Source organism: Peromyscus leucopus, chromosome 1 (genome assembly GCF_004664715.2).
Source record: "Peromyscus leucopus breed LL Stock chromosome 1, UCI_PerLeu_2.1, whole genome shotgun sequence".
Classification (NCBI taxonomy): domain Eukaryota; kingdom Metazoa; phylum Chordata; class Mammalia; order Rodentia; family Cricetidae; genus Peromyscus; species Peromyscus leucopus.
The window spans coordinates 58169518-58186089 of NC_051063.1; the positions used below are offsets into that span (position 1 = coordinate 58169518).

The 16572-nt window shown below is 53.9% G+C and overlaps 2 protein-coding genes across 5 annotated transcripts; one reads left to right on the forward strand and one right to left on the reverse strand.

The window, feature by feature from the left end:
• The first annotated feature begins 2724 nt into the window (after window positions 1-2724).
• On the forward strand, window positions 2725-6807 carry Cabp4 (calcium binding protein 4). The gene is made up of 6 exons (XM_028872639.2): window positions 2725-3078; window positions 3623-3653; window positions 3735-3878; window positions 5573-5682; window positions 6408-6555; window positions 6655-6807. The coding sequence occupies exons 1-6, from the start codon at window positions 2725-2727 to the stop codon at window positions 6681-6683; spliced, it is 816 nt and encodes a 271-aa protein (XP_028728472.1). The 3' UTR covers window positions 6684-6807.
• Window positions 6808-10861: 4054 nt separating this feature from the next.
• Window positions 10862-16540, reverse strand: Tmem134 (transmembrane protein 134). Of its 4 annotated transcripts, none has more exons than XM_037208472.1 (7): window positions 16249-16540; window positions 15313-15377; window positions 14799-14888; window positions 14621-14697; window positions 11517-11561; window positions 11315-11368; window positions 10862-11087 (listed from the first exon to the last, which is right to left on the reverse strand). In XM_037208472.1, the coding sequence occupies exons 1-7, from the start codon at window positions 16420-16422 to the stop codon at window positions 10885-10887; spliced, it is 708 nt and encodes a 235-aa protein (XP_037064367.1). In that variant the 5' UTR covers window positions 16423-16540; the 3' UTR covers window positions 10862-10884. The 4 variants fall into 4 exon arrangements, with proteins under 4 accessions (XP_037064367.1, XP_028727685.1, XP_037064369.1 ...); XM_028871852.2 differs by having other exon boundaries at window positions 10862-11233; window positions 16249-16538; XM_037208474.1 differs by lacking the exon at window positions 11517-11561.
• Between the last annotated feature and the right edge of the window lie 32 nt (window positions 16541-16572).

The window sequence follows — 16572 nt, forward strand, 5'->3', positions numbered from 1 at the left end:
AGTGGCTGCTGTGTAGAGGAGGAGCAGTGGGTGCTGTGAGGAGGAGCAGGGGCTGGTAGGGAGGAGAGGGCTGTGTGTAGGGAGGAGCAGTGGACTGCTGTGTAGAGAGGAGGGAGCAGTGGGCTGCTGTGTAGAGGAGAGCAGTGGACTGCTGTGTAGAGGAGCAGGGGGCTGGGGAGAGCAGTGGCTGCTGTGTAGAGCGTGATGCTGGTAGAGAGAGCAGTGGGCTGCTGTGTAGAGGAGGAGCAGTGGACTGCTGTGTAGAGGAGGAGCAGTGGGCTGCTGTGTAGGAGGAGCAGTGGGACTGCTGTGTAGAGGAGGAGCAGTGGGCTGCTGTCTGGTGGAGGAGGAGCAGTGGGCTGCTGTGTAGAGGAGGAGCAGTGGACTGCTGTGTAGAGGAGGGAGCAGTGGACTGCTGTGTAGAGAGGAGCAGTGGGCTGCGTGTAGAGGAGCAGTGGGCTGCTGTGGGAGAGGAGCAGTGGGCTGCTGTGTAGAGGAGCAGTGGCTGCTGTGTAGAGGAGCAGTGGGCTGCTGTGTAGAGGAGGAGCAGTGGGCTGCTGTGTGAGAGGAGCAGTGGGCTGCTGTGTGAGAGGAGGAGCAGTGGGCTGCTGTGTGGAGGAGGAGCAGTGGACTGCTGTGTGGAGGAGCAGTGGGACTGCTGTGTGAGGAGGAGCAGTGGGCTGCTGTGTGAGAGGAGCAGTGGACTGCTGTGTAGAGGAGGAGCAGTGGGCTGCTGTGTAGAGGAGGAGCAGTGGGCTGCTGTGTGGAGGAGCAGTGGACTGCTGTGTGGAGAGGAGGAGCAGTGGGCTGCTGTGTAGAGGAGGCAGTGGGCTGCTGTGCAGAGGAGGAGCAGTGGGCTGCTGTGTAGAGGAGGAGCAGTGGGCTGCTGTGTGGAGGAGCAGTGGACTGCTGTGTAGAGGAGGAGCAGTGGGCTGCTGTGTAGAGGAGGAGCAGTGGGCTGCTGTGTGGAGGAGCAGTGGGCTGCTGTGTAGAGGAGCAGTGGGCTGCTGTGAGGAGGGCAGGGGGGGGGGAGGAGCAGTGGGCTGCTGTGTGTAGGAGGAGCAGTGGCTGCTGTGTAGAGAGGAGGGGCGGGGGGAGGGGCAGTGGGCTGCTGTGTGGAGGAGGAGCAGTGGACTGCTGTTCTGCTGTGTGTAGAGGAGCAGTGGGACTTGCTGTGATGTGTAGGAGGAGCAGTGGGCTGCTGTGTGAGAGGAGGAGCAGTGGGCTGCTGTGTGGAGGAGGAGCAGTGGACTGCTGTGTAGAGGAGGAGCAGTGGGCTGCTGTGCGGAGGAGGAGCAGTGGGCTGCTGTGTAGAGGAGCAGTGGACTGCTGTGTGGAGGAGGAGCAGTGGAGCTGCTGTGTGGAGGAGGAGCAGTGGGCTGCTGTGTAGAGGAGGAGCAGTGGGCTGCTGTGTAGAGGAGCAGTGGGCTGCTGTGCGGAGGAGGAGCAGTGGACTGCTGTGTAGAGGAGGAGCAGTGGGCTGCTGTGAGAGGAGGAGCAGTGGGCTGCTGTGCGGAGGAGGAGCAGTGGGCTGCTGTGTAGAGGAGGAGCAGTGGGCTGCTGTGGGGAGGAGCAGGGGACTCCGCAGGATGGTCACAATGAAGTGGGGGAGGGACACACCCAGGCAGGAGTCCCAAGCGCCTTCTGCTGTCCTTACTCTACCTCCCCCAGCTGGTGGAGGGAAGAAAGCATCCCTTTGCAGTGGAGAGGGACTGGCTACCTATGGAGCACCCCTGATCACACCTGGACCCGTGGTCGCAGCCGCTGTCCCCACGGCCCCCCACCCCCACCTCTCTCTCGGCAGGGTCTCCTCTATGGGTTTCGGCTCTGCTGGCCCCAGAGCCTGGATACCCCTCCCTCCGGGCCTGCAGCATTGCCTGGCTTACCTGGGAGGTGCAGGCCGGGTAGAAGGAGCAGGGTGCGGCCTGCTTGCCCAAGGTCCAGCCACCAGCCAGCCCCACGATGGGGCCTGCCGCATGGCGCCCGGTGGCAATATGAAGGCAGACAGGCAGGAAACCCAAGCTGAGGGAGCATCAATCATTCATGGGTCTGCTCTCTGGGAAACCCTAACCGTGGCCCCAAGGGCTAAGTCACCAGCCAGGGCCCCCCATCCCAACAGGGTTAGATAATGGAGACCCTCTGCAGGAGCTCCTAAGGCCCAGGGCATGCGGTGTCATCCCCACGCCCCTGTCAGCATCCAAGGCCTCTTTTCTAAAGTTCCATTTGCCCTCTGCCCCAACTAGGATGTCGCTCCATGGACGACCCAAGGTGACAACTCTCAGCCTTTTCCGGTATTCCTCCTCCTGCCAAAGGGGCCTTTGCTGGGCTTTGCTGCACTAAGTTCAGCCACGTCGCACTCTGGGACGAGTGCTTAACGCTGCAGCAGTGTGCCCCCATTTCACAGATGGGTAAACTGAGACTTGGAAGGATACATTGGCTGCTTCTACTAGATAAGTGGCTGAGCTTAAGTATGAGCTCACTGCAGCTGCTGTGTCCTGGCACCCTCACTCCTGAGAACAGTTTTCAAGACCCATCTGGTGCTGCCAGGCTACTCTGGGGCAGAGGGCAGGGATTAGGCTGGCTGCCTGACTCATTTACCCTAATCCCCCTCACTGTGGATCCCAGGTGATCAACTCAAGCCTGGAGGGCTATAAGCAGCTTTCTGGGCCCTGAGAACCAAGGGCACTCCAGGGAGCAGCCTCACTGAGTCCCGTCATCCTCTACATGGCAACAGAGCATGGCCCACAGCTGGTTCCGGACCCCCAGAAGACCCCTGGAGGAGTTGTATCTCCTGGGAGTGCCGCTGAGGGCTCCACCTTGACCAGGAGAAGGAGCAAGAAGGAGAGGCGGCTGCCAGGGTCTCAGAAGGCCAGTTCTGGAAAGCAGGCCTCTGGCCAGGGCTCTGAGGCCTCAGGAAGCAGCAAGAACCCCCCAAAGACCAGAGCGGGGCAGGATGAGCCATCCTCAGGACCGCCTGGACAAGCCTCTCACCGACAGTCCCACCGACATCGTCCTGACCCCCAGCAGGACGCTGCCCAAAGGACTTATGGGCCCCTGCTCAACCGCATCTTTGGAAAGGTCGGGGGTATGGGGGTGGGGGATTGAGGCTAACTTTCCTTATCTTTATCCCTACCTGTCCAGGCCTCCTGCTTTTTGTGCCAGATTGGGAAAGACAGGACAGGGCAGAGTTGTGGCTTCTTGTACCCCAGACCGGGGGTGGGGGGCAGGCAATTCAGGACAAAGTTGGTTTTGGGCCTCACACCAGACATCTTGGAGAATTTATTTGAAGCTCCAAGAGCATGAGAAAAGGTAGCTCTGTAGGATTTTAGCCGTTTTGTTTGTTTGTTTGTTTTGTTGTTGTTGTTGTTGTTTGAGACAGGGTTTCTCTGTGTAGTTTTGGTGCCTGTCCTCGATCTAGCTCTGTAGACCAGGCTGGCCTCAAACTCACAGAGATCGCCTGCCTCTGCCTCCCCAGTGCTGGGATCAAAGGCGTGCGCCACCACTGCCCGGCTCCATTTTAGCCGTCTTTCAGCTGCTTTGGCGGGGCCAGCCCTGCACAGTGAACTTGGAGGGGTTGGAGGAGCTGTGGCCAATGGGGACATGTTGGCTTATTCCTCTACAGGATCGTGAACTGGGCCCTGAGGAGTTGGAGGGTGAGTGTCTCTCACTGTTGCTGGGAGGTGGAAGGTGACCCTGGGCCTGGCTTCCTGGTCTGACTTCTGCTAACCCTACAGAGCTTCAGGCTGCCTTTGAGGAGTTTGACACTGACCAGGATGGCTACATCGGCTACCGGGAGCTGGGTGACTGCATGCGGACGCTGGGCTACATGCCCACGGAGATGGAGCTCTTGGAAGTGTCACAGCACGTGAAGATGCGCAGTCAGTGGTGGAGCCCCGCCGGGTGACTGGTTTGGGAGCCAGCCTGCTTACCTAGAGGGCGGGCGGGCAGGCCACAGTCATGTTATTTTAATTTTAGTTATGATTAGTGGAGGATGTGTGTGCCATAGTGTGCATTTGGAGGTCAGAATAGAGCTGTTGGGATTGAGTTCTTCTATCATGTGGGTCCCAGAGAGCTACGGTCATCAGGTTTGGTGACGGGCATCTTTATTCCTTGGAGCCACCTGCTGCTTTTGGTTCTTTCATTTTACAATAATTTCCAAAATGAGCATGGGATTTGCCATCGATGTACACATCCTGGCTTGCTTTCTATTGTGGTGATCAATACCATGACCAAAAGCAACTTGGAGAGAAAAGGGTTTATTTGTATTACAACTTGCAATCTATCGTTGAGGGAAGTCAGAGCAGGAACTCAAGTCAGGAACCTGGAGGCAGGAACTGAAACAGAAACTGTAGGGAAATGCTGCTGACTGGCTTGCTCTCCAGGCGCCTGTTTGGCTACCTTTCTTATACCTCCCAGGACCACCTTCCCAGGAGTGGTACCACTCATGATGGACTGGGCCCTCTCACATCAATCATTAATCAAGCAAATGTCCCACAGACTCGCCTATGGGCCACTCTGAGGAAGGCATTTCCTCAATTGAAATTTCTCTTCCTAAATGACCCTAGCTTATGTCAAGATGACACACAAAAAAATTAACCAGAGCTAGGCATGGTGGCACACGCCTTTAATAATGCCTCTGGGGAAGCAGAGGCAGGAGGATCTCTGTGAGTTCAAGGCCAGCCTGTTCTACATAGTGAGCTCCAGGCCAGTGAAGACTGAATAGAGATCATGCCTCAAAAAGCACAATGCACATTCTAGGGTCATGCATCTCTTTTCCCGTAAAGTTCTTACTTGTCCCTTGGAGTTGTAGGGGACTAGTGACATTTTAGAAATGAAGGTCTAACAATGGCACGGCAGTGCTTTTAGAAGGTATTTAGTGTGTAGATGGCTTTCTTTCCCACTACTAGCCCTAAATAATGGCACAAAGACTTATTATTAATTGTGAAAGTGTGATCTTAGCTTAGGCTTGTCCCACTAGCTCTTATAACTTAAATTAACCCATTTGTTGTAATCTATGTTCTGTCATGTGGCTCATTATCTCATCTCTCCATACTGTCCATGATGCTTCCTCTGTGTCTGACTGGTGACTCTGCCTTTCTTTTTCCCAGAGTCCTCTCTGTCCCTGGAAGTCCCGCCTAACTTCTTCCTGCCTAGCTATTGGCCATTCATCTCTTTATTAAACCAATCACAGTGACACATATTCACAGTGTACAAATATTTCACAACAGTTTAGAGCTTCCTGCTTAGCTCTACTCAGCTAGAGCACTGCTCTGAGGAGTACCTTCTTCCAGGCCCATCCCAGGGTGAGAACAAGAGGGTTGGTAAGCCACCCAAAACCTCAAACAGCAACAGGATTTGAACTTGGGCTGCCTTCTCTGAAGCCAGGTCTCTTTCTGACCCACTGGGGCTTCATGGAGAACAGGAGCATCTCTGACCCCCCACAATAGCCAAGAAACAAACCCCTCTTTGAGCAAGGACCTAGGTGAGCCTTCCTGAGCTCAGAGCCCTGGTGGGAAGACAGAAAATGTAGCATCTCACTGAGTAGATTGTGATGCTCTGCTTGGGTCCACAGTGGGTGGCTTTGTGGATTTTGAAGAGTTTGTGGAGCTGATAAGCCCAAAGCTGAGGGAGGAGACAGCTCACATGTTGGGTGTACGAGAGCTCCGCATCGCCTTCCGAGAGGTAAGGAGTGCACATGGCGGCAAGCATGGACCTTCAGGAGACCCAGAGAGGCAGGACTAGGGTCTGGGGACAGGTAGAGAGGGCTTGGCTTATTCCCATAAGGTCTTCAATCAGAGAATCCTCCTTTAGGAGGCAGTCCTGACTCCTGAGGATGGGAAGGGTTAGATACCTGGTGGGAAGCATCATTGCCCTGGATCAGGCAGTGGCAGGAGTAGAGCCAAGAATAGGGTGTAGTTCAGTTGGTAAAGTGAATACTTAGTATGCACAAAGCCCTGGGTTCAATCCTTTGCAACAAACGAAACCAGGGCATGGTGGTACACATGTAATCCAAAGCCTTGGGAGATGGCGAAGGCAGGAGGCTGAGGAGTCAAGGCTATACTCCGCTACATAGTGAGTCTGAGGCCAGCCAGGTCTTCATGAGACACTGTCTCAACAATATAAACCAACCAACTAAAGCAACCCAAGAAGGCCAAGCATGTGGGCCCATGCTTTTAACCCCAGCACTTGGGAGGCAGAGGCAAGAGAAACCGTGAATTTGAGACCAGCCTGGGCAGGATGACATAGTGAGACCCTATCTCAAATAAAAAAAGAAAGGAAGGAAGGAAGGAAGGAAGGAAGGAAGGAAAGAAGGAAGGAAGGAAGGAAGGAAGAAAGAAAGAAAACAAGAAGAGCCACTTAGGGAGACAACGTGGGTAGGAGCCCTGCTCGGACTCCTGTCTTGACAGTTTGACAAGGACAGGGATGGCCGGATCACAGTGGCAGAGCTCCGGCAGGCCGCACCAGCTCTGCTGGGGGAGCCACTAGAGGGCACTGAGCTGGATGAGATGTTGCGGGAGATGGACCTCAATGGGGATGGCACCATAGACTTCGATGGTGAGTCACCCACACAGACGCCTCTCCCATGCCTCTAGCACTTTGAACCTCCTCCATCCCTGACCTGGGTTGGCCTTCCCTGACCTGTCTCTCCTGCAGAATTTGTAATGATGCTATCTACTGGCTGAGGCACCTGCAGGGACAACCTACTGCCCCTGAGGCCCAGATACCGGCAGGAACCAGACGACCACACCCTTCCCCAGGATGGAGAGATTCTCCCCAACTGTAGGCTGCTTCTACCATGACCGCGCCCGGGCCGACCGACTCCAGTGTCTGCCCTCTTGTCTTTTTCTCCCACTCCCAAGCTGTGGAGGGAAAAACCGCCGCTGGCTGGGGTTCTCAGTGGAGAACAAGATTCGAATCTCTCCAGATCCTGGAGTTCCCCAGCATTGGCTGCATTCCAAGAAATCAGGCAGAGTGTGCTGTGGGGGAATTCCTAGGACATGGTAGATTGAGAGGGTGACCAGATCATTTCCCACTACTTACGTGTATAAAGTGCTGCTTTGAAAAAATGAACTTGGGCCAGGTAACATGGCTGAGCAGATAAAAGCTCCTGCCACCAAGCCTGAATAGGATCCTTGAGGGCTGGGCGGTGGTGGTGCCTTCCTTTAATCCTAGCATTTGGGAGGCAGAGGCAGAGGCAGAGGCAGAGGCAGAGGCAGAGGCAGAGGCAGAGGCAGAGGCAGGTGGATCTCTATGAGTTTAAGGCCAGCCTGGTCTACAATAGTGAGTTCCAAGACAGCCAGGCTACATAGAGAAACCTTGTTTCAAAAAACCTAAATAAATAAATAAATAAATAAATAAATAAATAAATAAATAAAATTCTCGTGATGGAAGGAGAGAACCAACTTCACAAAGTTGTTCTCTGGCATGTGCATGCTCTGTCAACCCCCCCCACCGCCCCACCACCCTCTGTCATGAATGAAAAGTGAATGTGAATCTGGGTGTGGCAGGACATGCTCATAATCTCAGTAGAGGAGGCCAAGGAAAGAGGGTTAGACGGTCCAACACCGAAAGAACTGGAAAGGAGGGGCTGTTCTGAGGTCGCCAAAGCTTGGGGAGCTCAATGTGGGGCCTTGGGGGAGCTGACACCGAAGGATTCAGTCCTGGATTGAGGCTTGCGGGCCTGGGCTCTCACACTCGGCCGTGACGGACACCCATTTGAGTGGACGTCACTTAAGGTTAGCCTGGAAGGTAACACACACAGAATATACCATTCAAAAGTCCAACAGAGGAGGCAAGGGGGGAAATGAAGAATTTTGATTTACACTAGAAGTCTGAGGAAAAGCTTTTTTTTTTTTTCTTTCTCCTTTGAGACAGGGTAGCTGTCCTTTGTGGCTGGCCTGGAACTCACAGAGACCCTCTTTGCCTCTGTCCCGCTCCCAAATGCTGGGAGTGAAGGCATGCACCAGCCACCCACAGCCACTGAGAAAACATTTATGCCTCCTATCAGTGTGCTTCACGATAAAGAAACATTGTTTAGAGTGTCTAGAGTTTAGGTCTCCAGCATTCTTTGAGAAGAGCCGTGGCCAGCGCCGTCTGGGTTAGATCGGTTAACCAATAAAAAGAAGCTCTGGGTTGGAGTGTGACTTCATGGCACAGTGCCTGCCAAGCCCTGGCAAGGTCCTGGGCTTGAGTGCCTCACTAAAAAAGGCAAGAATGAAAAAGAAGGCCCAGTGAGACGGCTCAGGAGGTGAAGGTGCCAAGTGTGAAGACGGAGTTCGGGCCCTGCGATCCACATGCGGAAGGAGAGAACGGACTCAGACTCGCACAGCTGTACACACGGCATGTTGCATGTGTGAATCTCTACTCCCAAATAAGTAATGCAATTGTAACAAACGAAGAAAGCTCACTGGTTACAATACAGTTTTAAGTGCTGCATACTGGGTCAAAGAATGGAATCACAATTGAGTCTACTCACTTAATTTTTTTTTTTTTTTTTAAGCCATGGTGGTACATATCTTTAATCCCAGCCCTGGGAAGACAGAGGCAGGTAGATCTCTGTGAATTCAAGGCCAATCTGGTCTACATAGCAAGCTCCAGGCCAGTCGGGGTACACAGAGAAACTGTCTTTAAAAAAACCATTATTATTGTTTGTGAGTACAAGTGAGTGCCTGCCAGGGCGCACAGATGGAGGACAATTCTGGGGGTCAGTTCTGTCTTTCAGCAGTAGATCTGGGGACTGGACGCAAGCTGTTAGGAATGTGTAATGGTGCTTTGACTCAATGAGCCATCTTACCCGCTTCATGAACAGTTTTAAAATTTTCCTTCGCTTTCTTTGTTCTCATTGTGATTATTGGACTATAACTGTGTGAATGTGCTGATAATACACACTGTGGGCTTGGATTTTGTCTTTCTCACTTGGCTAGTTAAAAAACAAATCAGGCTGGAGAGCTGGTGCGGTGGTTCTTGCAAAGGCCCTGGGTTTAATTCCCGGTATCCACGTGGAGGTTCACTACCTCCATGGGCACTAGGCATACATGTGGTCCACAGACATGCATGCAGGCAAAACACGCAGTCACACAAAATTTAAAAAAAAGTAATAAATCTAAAATTAAAAAAATCTGGGCATGGGGCATGAGGATGCCATAGCACAGACGTAGAGATCAGAAGAAAACCTCAGCTGGTCAGCACCTTCCACTGGAAAGGTGCAGCTCTTGCTGTCTTGGAACTTCAGATACCAGGCCTGCAAGCTTCCAGGGATTCTCCTGCCTCCACATCCCTTCTCCATAGGAGCTGGGATGACACATCCACTACTGCATCTGGCTTTATGTATGTTCCAGACTCTGACTCAGATCCTCACAACCGCATAGCAAGGCCTCTCTACCACTCCATCTCCCAGCCCCAGTTCTCGGTTTACTGTGTGCAAGCGTGCGTGCGTGCGTGCGTGCGTGCGTCCCAAGGATCATATGCAGAGGTCAGAAAAGAGATTGTGGGAGTCCATCCTCTTTCCATCATGTGGGTCCCAGGGAGTGAACTCAGGCTGCCAGGCTTGGCAGCAAGTACCTCAATGCTAGGCTATCTATCTCACCAGACCTTTATTGTATAACTGCATCAGTCCTTGCCTCGGCTAGTTGTGGAGTGGCGAGTTACTTAAGGTGTTCTGACTGGAGGTCTGAGGGTGGAAGGTCTGGGTGGGTCAGGAGAGGAGCGGGTCAAAAGACTAGGTGTCCAAGTCAGGTGGTGGTGGTGGTGGTGGTGGTGGTGGTGGTGGTGGTGGTGGTGCACGCCTTTAATACCAGCACCGGGAGGCAGAGGCAGGCGGATCTCTGTGAGTTCGAGGCCAGCCTGGTCTACAGAGCAAGATCTAGGACAGGCTCCAAAACTACACAGAGAAACCCTGTCATGAAAAACAAAAGACTAGGTGTCCACTCCTTCAGTAAAGGCATGGACTCAGGTGTGCAGCATCCTGTTGTGTGGACACGCATGCTTTGGTCTGGGAGACAGAACACCCACTCAGCTAGTCTTTTGGTGGCCTGCAGAGGACACCATCCTTGTTCCATTTTTTCCCCTCTACCTGAGTTTTAGAAGGGGCTTGGGTTGTGTTTTTGTCCTTGGTGAGTTGGTCCTCACTTGTACACTGGGGGCCTTGGGCTTCTCATCTATGAAATGGGACCGAGGCAGTAAGGATTCCAAGACTTGATTTGGGGATGTGTTTGGCACAGCTTGTTTCATGAGAACTACCGTGAACTCAGATTTCCTTACAGAATTTGGGGCTTTTTGTTTGTTTAGTTTTTGTTTGTTTAAGTTTCAGATATTAGAGGCCCAGATTTTCCAAAAATCTAAGATGGTGGGTGCTTCAAACATTTGGTGGCTCTGAAAGTCTCCTTGTCACTGGGGTGCTCTGTGAGAAGTTGTGCTCCCAATCTCTGGGCCTAGGAAGTAGGGCAGTGGGTGGAGGGGCACTGCTGTCCCACATGACCCACATTTAGAGATGGCTCTGGCAGCCTCGGGCCCTAGAGCCCGGCTGGAACCAGGATACCAGCCTCCAGACCCCCAGGCCTGCGTCATCTCTCAGGGCCCTTTGCTAAGGCCTAGGATGGGTGCTGGTCTGTTACACAGATGAAGACAGTTGAATCTCCTCAGGGTTGCAGGCAGGGAGGCTGGGACCACTTCTTCATCCAGCTCTGCCCTGGACATGATGGTGACCTTGGGCGCAGCGGAGATCGCCAGGTTGTCCTAGGTGCCGTGAGAGGTTGGTGGTCCTCCACAGCCCCAGCTGGTCCTTTACTAAACCTCTGCAGAAGAGAGCTGTGGTTGTTAGTGGGCTGGGCCAGGCCTGGTGGGACAGAAAAGTGACGGTCCCTGCTGGGGATAATGACACTTTTATTAGCACAAAATTACACCAACCCAGGATTCCAGGGCCCAGGAATAAACTAAGGCACACATCAGGTTAAGGGGCAACATCCCCAGGCTGGCATGCCCCAAACTTCCTGAGCGAATCCAGAGGGGGCCGGTGGTCGTGAGGGTCCCAGAGGGCCTTTTCCTTCCAGGCGAAAGGGACAGAACTGGGCGTCGGTTGGAGGTCCGCCCTGTGGACATGTGGAGGTGGCCTGAGGCCTTGGATCTCTGGTATCCCATTGGCCCGCTGCAGCTCACTTCTCAAAGTAGGGCAGGTAGAAGAATTGGAAGCCCCGGTGGCCCTTGACGGCACAGTAGATGAAGATCACGTGGTAGACTGCGGGGCGGTGTCTGTCAGTAAGGGGGCCTGGCCCCGCCCCGCCCATGCCCGCCCCGCCCCACCTCCCGCCACTCTCACCTCCCGGGACTAACAGCAGGACGCCTGGCACGAAGAAGATGGCGCTGGAGACACCTGTGGTGGGAAGAAACGGACAGCTCAGGACTAGGGGTTCCGGGGGGCGATGGCTGCCCGGGAAGGCCTCCCTCTCTCCTGGAAGGTGGCTGATTCGTGCTGGGAGTTGGGAGGGTTTGCTGAGGACCCAGGCAGGAGGGGCGCTCACCTGGAGAGGGGGCCACCTCCAGTCCCACGCCGACCAGGATGAGCACTGCACACACATGGGGTCGTGGAGGGGAAGGACAGGCGGGGTGAGGGCAGGATCTTCCACACCTGACTCTCAGCCCGGCTCCCACCTGATGCATCGCCCACCTAAACTGCTGTCCTCTGGGCAGCATACCTCCCCAGGATGCTCCCCAAGCTGTGTTTTCAGGGCGGCATACTTGGCAGGGCCTGGGAAATAGCTATGAAATGGGAGTTTTTACTGCTGTTTGGTGTGACCTTTCAGTCACTCAACAAACACTTACGGAACACCCTCTGCATGCCTGGTACCAAGAATTCCACCATAAAAGGCAGATAGGGGCCTGGCATGGTAGTGCATACCTTTAATCCCAGTACTCAGGAGGGAGAGGCAGACAGATCTCTGTGAGACCAAGCTGGTCTACAGAGTGAGTTCCAGGACAACTGGGGCTACATAAAGAGACCCTGTTTCCTCCAGAAAAAAAGGCAGATGGGTGGGGAGCTTGTCATAAAGCCCAGCTACTCAACTTCAATCCCTTGGACCCACATGGTGGAAGCAGAGAGCTGAATCGTGCAATAACTCTGACCCCACTTGGGCTGTGGCACGCATCCTCCTTCAACCCCACAGACACACAAATGAAAACATAAATGTGACAGAAAAGCAGATTGATCCTTGTCTCATGGCCCTTCTTACCGGAGGGACCAACGAGACCCGGAAAGCTATGATCCACGTGCGGGAAGAGGTCTGTGGGAGCCTGAAGCAGCTGCCTCCAGTCAGTCCAGGGAGCAGTAACAGTACTGCCAGGCCCGGGCTAAGCATTCTATGTGATGCCTTGATGAACTAAACCACGCCCCAGTGGGACACAGGAGAAGCTGTCTCGGGGCCATCATTCAGGCAGAGAAAGAATTCAGGAGAGAACTCAGAGTCTGGAGGGAACCCGAGGCTTTATAAGAACCACCAGCACTTGATGAGACTGAACAAGAAGAATCTGGGCTGGAGAAGTATGGGATGGCCTGCTGTCCCAGGCAGGGATGTGGCCTTTGGTGGACAGGTCGTACCTAGACCCACTTTTCTGTATCTGTCCTCGAGGATTCTTGGGGTAGGGTGGAGCCAGGGGGCCTGCAGGGCCACCATGGACTTTTTTAAAAAATGTATACAGTGTTCTGCTTTCACGCATGCCTGCATGTCAGAAGAGGGCACCAGATCTCATTACAGATGGTTGTGAGCCACCATGTGGTTGCTGAGAATTGAACTCAGGACCTCTGGAAGAGCAGCCAGTGCTCTTAACCTCTGAGCCATCTCCCCAGCCCCCACCCAGGACTTTGGTAGACATCATGTTTTACCAAGAGCACCTCAGAAGGAGGTTCACACTCACTCCCTGACCCAGCTTAGGGCTGCAGATTCTGCTGTTAGAGTAAACATCTTTTTCTAATTCCCTAGAGCCCTTGGTGGCTCTCTGGTGACCTCTATGAGCCTTGGCAGTCACAGGTGTGGGTCTAAATCCCAGCTCATCTTCCTCCCAACTGCAACCTGAGGAAGCCCCTCTCCAGCCCGAGCCTGTGTCCTTACTTCCAAAATCAGGACGCTACCAATGCCAATGCTTGGCTTTGCTGGGTTGAGGAGAAGCTGGCAGTAGGTGTCACCAGTGCCTGGCCTGCAGTGGTGCTGGCAAGTGGCAGCTCTGTGCCCTGCACTCAAACACCTAGAGGTGAAGGTTGGATTTCTGGCCAGGAGACCTAGCTGGCTGGGGCCTTTGACCTTCCTGGAGAAGGAAGGAAAGGAGACCCAGGGTGGCAGCCACAGTTGGTCCTTCCTTATGACCCCTGTTGATCTCAACCCTGGATGTTCTGGGGACTTTGCATCTCCGTCCCGTAAAGAAGTCAGAAATATCTGGCTGTGAAACCTGCCTGTGCTGGGTCTCAGTTTCCCTACTGAACAATGTGAGGTAGAAAAAGGTCCTGGTTAGATCACATACCCCAAAGAAGAAGAAGCAGGCCTGATGCCTGGCCTCAGGGACACCAGTGTCCTGAGCACTGGCCTGCCTTCACGAACAGGCTCTGGTCCCTGCCTCTTACTTGCCACCTCTGTAAGGTGGGGGAAATGGACCTGGCGTAGTCAACACAGACTAAATGGAAGCTGTTACCTCTCCATTCTCTGGTCCTATGGTAGATTAAACAGATTAAATTTAAAAAGGAAATAAGTAGCGAGGAGATGGGGTAGGGTGTGGGAGGGGGGTGAGGCACAAGCCTTTAGTTCCAGCACTCAGGAGGCAGGATCTTTGAGTTTGAGGCCAGCCTGATCTACAGAGCAAGTTCCAGGACAACCAAGTCTACACAGACAAACTATGTCTCAAAAAAGCAATAGATAGATAGATACATAAATACATAAATAAATAAAATAAACTAAGCTGGGTGTAGTGATGCATACCTGTAAACCCAGAACGTGGGAGGTACGGGCAGGATGATCAAACGTTCAAGAACATACTTCACTTTTGGGTTACATGAGACCCTGTCTCAAAAAACTCCAAGGGGTAGGGGAGCTGGAGAGATGGCTCATAAGAGCACTTACTACTCTTGCGGAGGACCCAGGTTTGGTTAGCACCCACACAGTGGCTCACAACCCTCTACAACTCCAGTTCCCTTTTCTGATTTTACTGGAGACTGCAAGGACATGGTATATATACATAAAAAATAAATATTAAAAATAACTTTAAAAAACTCTTTTTTTTTCCAAGACAGGGTTTCTCTGTGTAGCTTTGCGCCTTTCCTGGAACTCACTCTGTAGCCCAGGCTGGCCTCGAACTCACAGAGATCCGACTGGCTCTGCCTCCTGAGTGCTGGGATTAAAGGCGTGTGCCACCACCGCCGCCCCCGCTTTAAAAACTTTTTAAAAAAAGGAAATAGTGATTTAAAAAGTACTGAATCAGGTTCCAGTCACCCTGGGTGCTCTCTGGACAGATGATCAGGACCCTAAGGCTGATCCTCTCATAGCCCCAGTTGCTCAGTTGTAACAGGAAGGCCCAACATGCCAAGCAGCGACAGAGCCTGCTCAGGGGAGAGAGAGAGAAGACAGGCCATTGGGACACTCACCTAGCCCCAGCAGCAGGAGCAGAAAGGAGGCCAGAACGACCCGTCTGTTTTTCTGGATCAAAGGATGTTGGGTCCAGCTGGGTAGCAAGAGGGATGGACACAAGTCAAGGAGGTGAGGCAGTGGGGAGCCAGGGCTGGCTGGCAGGCAGAAGCTGAACTCCAAGGGAGAGGCTCTCACCTGCAGCAGGCATTGTAGGAGCGCTGGGTGGTGCTGCTGATGGTGCTGAAGGACCACTGAGAGCTACGCATGGACATGTGCCCAGAATCCCTGAAGGACAGAAGGATGGGGAGGGGAGAGGGGGAGATAAAGAAGAGGATAGAGTCAAGATAAAATGAGGGTGTCTGTAGGGACTGAGGCGAAACCCTGCAGGACAGAGGGCCCCGAAAGGGGACAAGGTTGGGGGTGAGGGTAAATTATAAAGTGGGGTGTGCGTTAAGAGAAATGAAAAAGGGAAGGTGGGGGCCGAGTTAAACTGAGGATTCCTAGGAGATAAAAAGCCTCGCAGTGGTAAGCTGCAGGCACTGGGCATAAGGTGAGGTGACCCAGCTGGACAGGAGATCCCATGAGGGAAGGAGGGCTAGGAATCCTTATAGGACAGAGTGCAGCGGGGTGGGGATTGGCCAGGTTCCTGCAGACAGGAGCCGGAGACATGGGTCTTGGGATGCAGGGTGGGTCCCCACCTGGCTCTGACCTTGTGCTGACTCCCCCATCGGGCTCTGGAGAGGCCTGGGCTCCATCCTCATCATTTTCCAGGTTCTGTTCCAGAACACAGGGTTCAGAGAGGTTGCTCTGTTTGGGCCTTTCCACTCCCCCTCTGGGGAGAGGAGAAAAGCAGCCAGACAGCTTCTGCCTGGCATACCTGGCAGCTGCTCTCTCCTCTCCCTGCCCTCCCAGCACAACCGGTTTGATGATTCAGAAACTGAAACCCAGGTAGGAAGTAGGGTGGCTACTGGGGGCTTTGGCACCGAAGTCAGCAGGAGTGGGTGGCAGGCTCTCAGCATGGATCCCAGGAACAGGTGACCACCCAAATGGGGCTCTTAGGATTTTACTGGGGCCCAACATAGAGAAGCTCTGGATTTGGTGTAGCAGAGCACAGGTCTCTAGTTCCTATGTCTCAAAGAACGCTAGGGCTGGGGGCGGCTATCTGGGACAATGATTTATGGTGTAGTTGGAGTCAAGAGATGGGCAAACACATCATGTGTGTGTGACCTCCACTGCTAGGGTGATTCTCAAAACAGACAGGATGCAGATTCTCCATAGGTCATGTGGCCTGGGATCAAGGGATGCTGGAAGGACCGGCAAGGTCTAGTTTAGAAACAGAGTGCTCTCCAAACCCGGAGGGGTGGTAATGGGGTGTCAGTATCCAGGATGGGTGGGCTTTCCACTGATGCTGCTGAGGTCTGAGTTCCTAGTCCGGGCTTGCGGCTCTCCAAAGCTGCATAGGGACCGAACTCGGAGTTCAGAGGGCAAGGATATTATAATTCTGGATGAGCAGACACGTCTGGGGGAAAGTTTCCCACTCCGCTGGGGTCTCTAGGCAGAGTCTCCGGAAATTAGGGTTCTCCGGGGCCGGCCTGGGGTCCCGCCCTATCCCGGACAAGAGGGTGAGATGGGCCGGGCCGTTCACCTGGTAGCGCAGCCGGGACTGCTTGTCTTCATCAGCCACCTCGAACCTGGCCCGGCGCTCGAAGTGCAGCGGCCCGAAGCGGGCGACCCCGCTGGACTCAGGACCAGGCCCTGCGTCCTCCAGGGTCAGCTCGAAGGCATCATCGATACTGAACTGGGGTCGGGTGGCGCTCATGGCCCCCGCCCGCCTAGGCGCCCAGCGCTGCCGCCATCTGAGCCCGCCACGGCCCCGCCCACCAAACAGGTCCCGCCCCCGCGCAGGCCCCGCCCCGTCCCCTAAGAGAGAAGTCCTGCCCTCTACAACGGCCCCGCCCTGTCCGCTCGT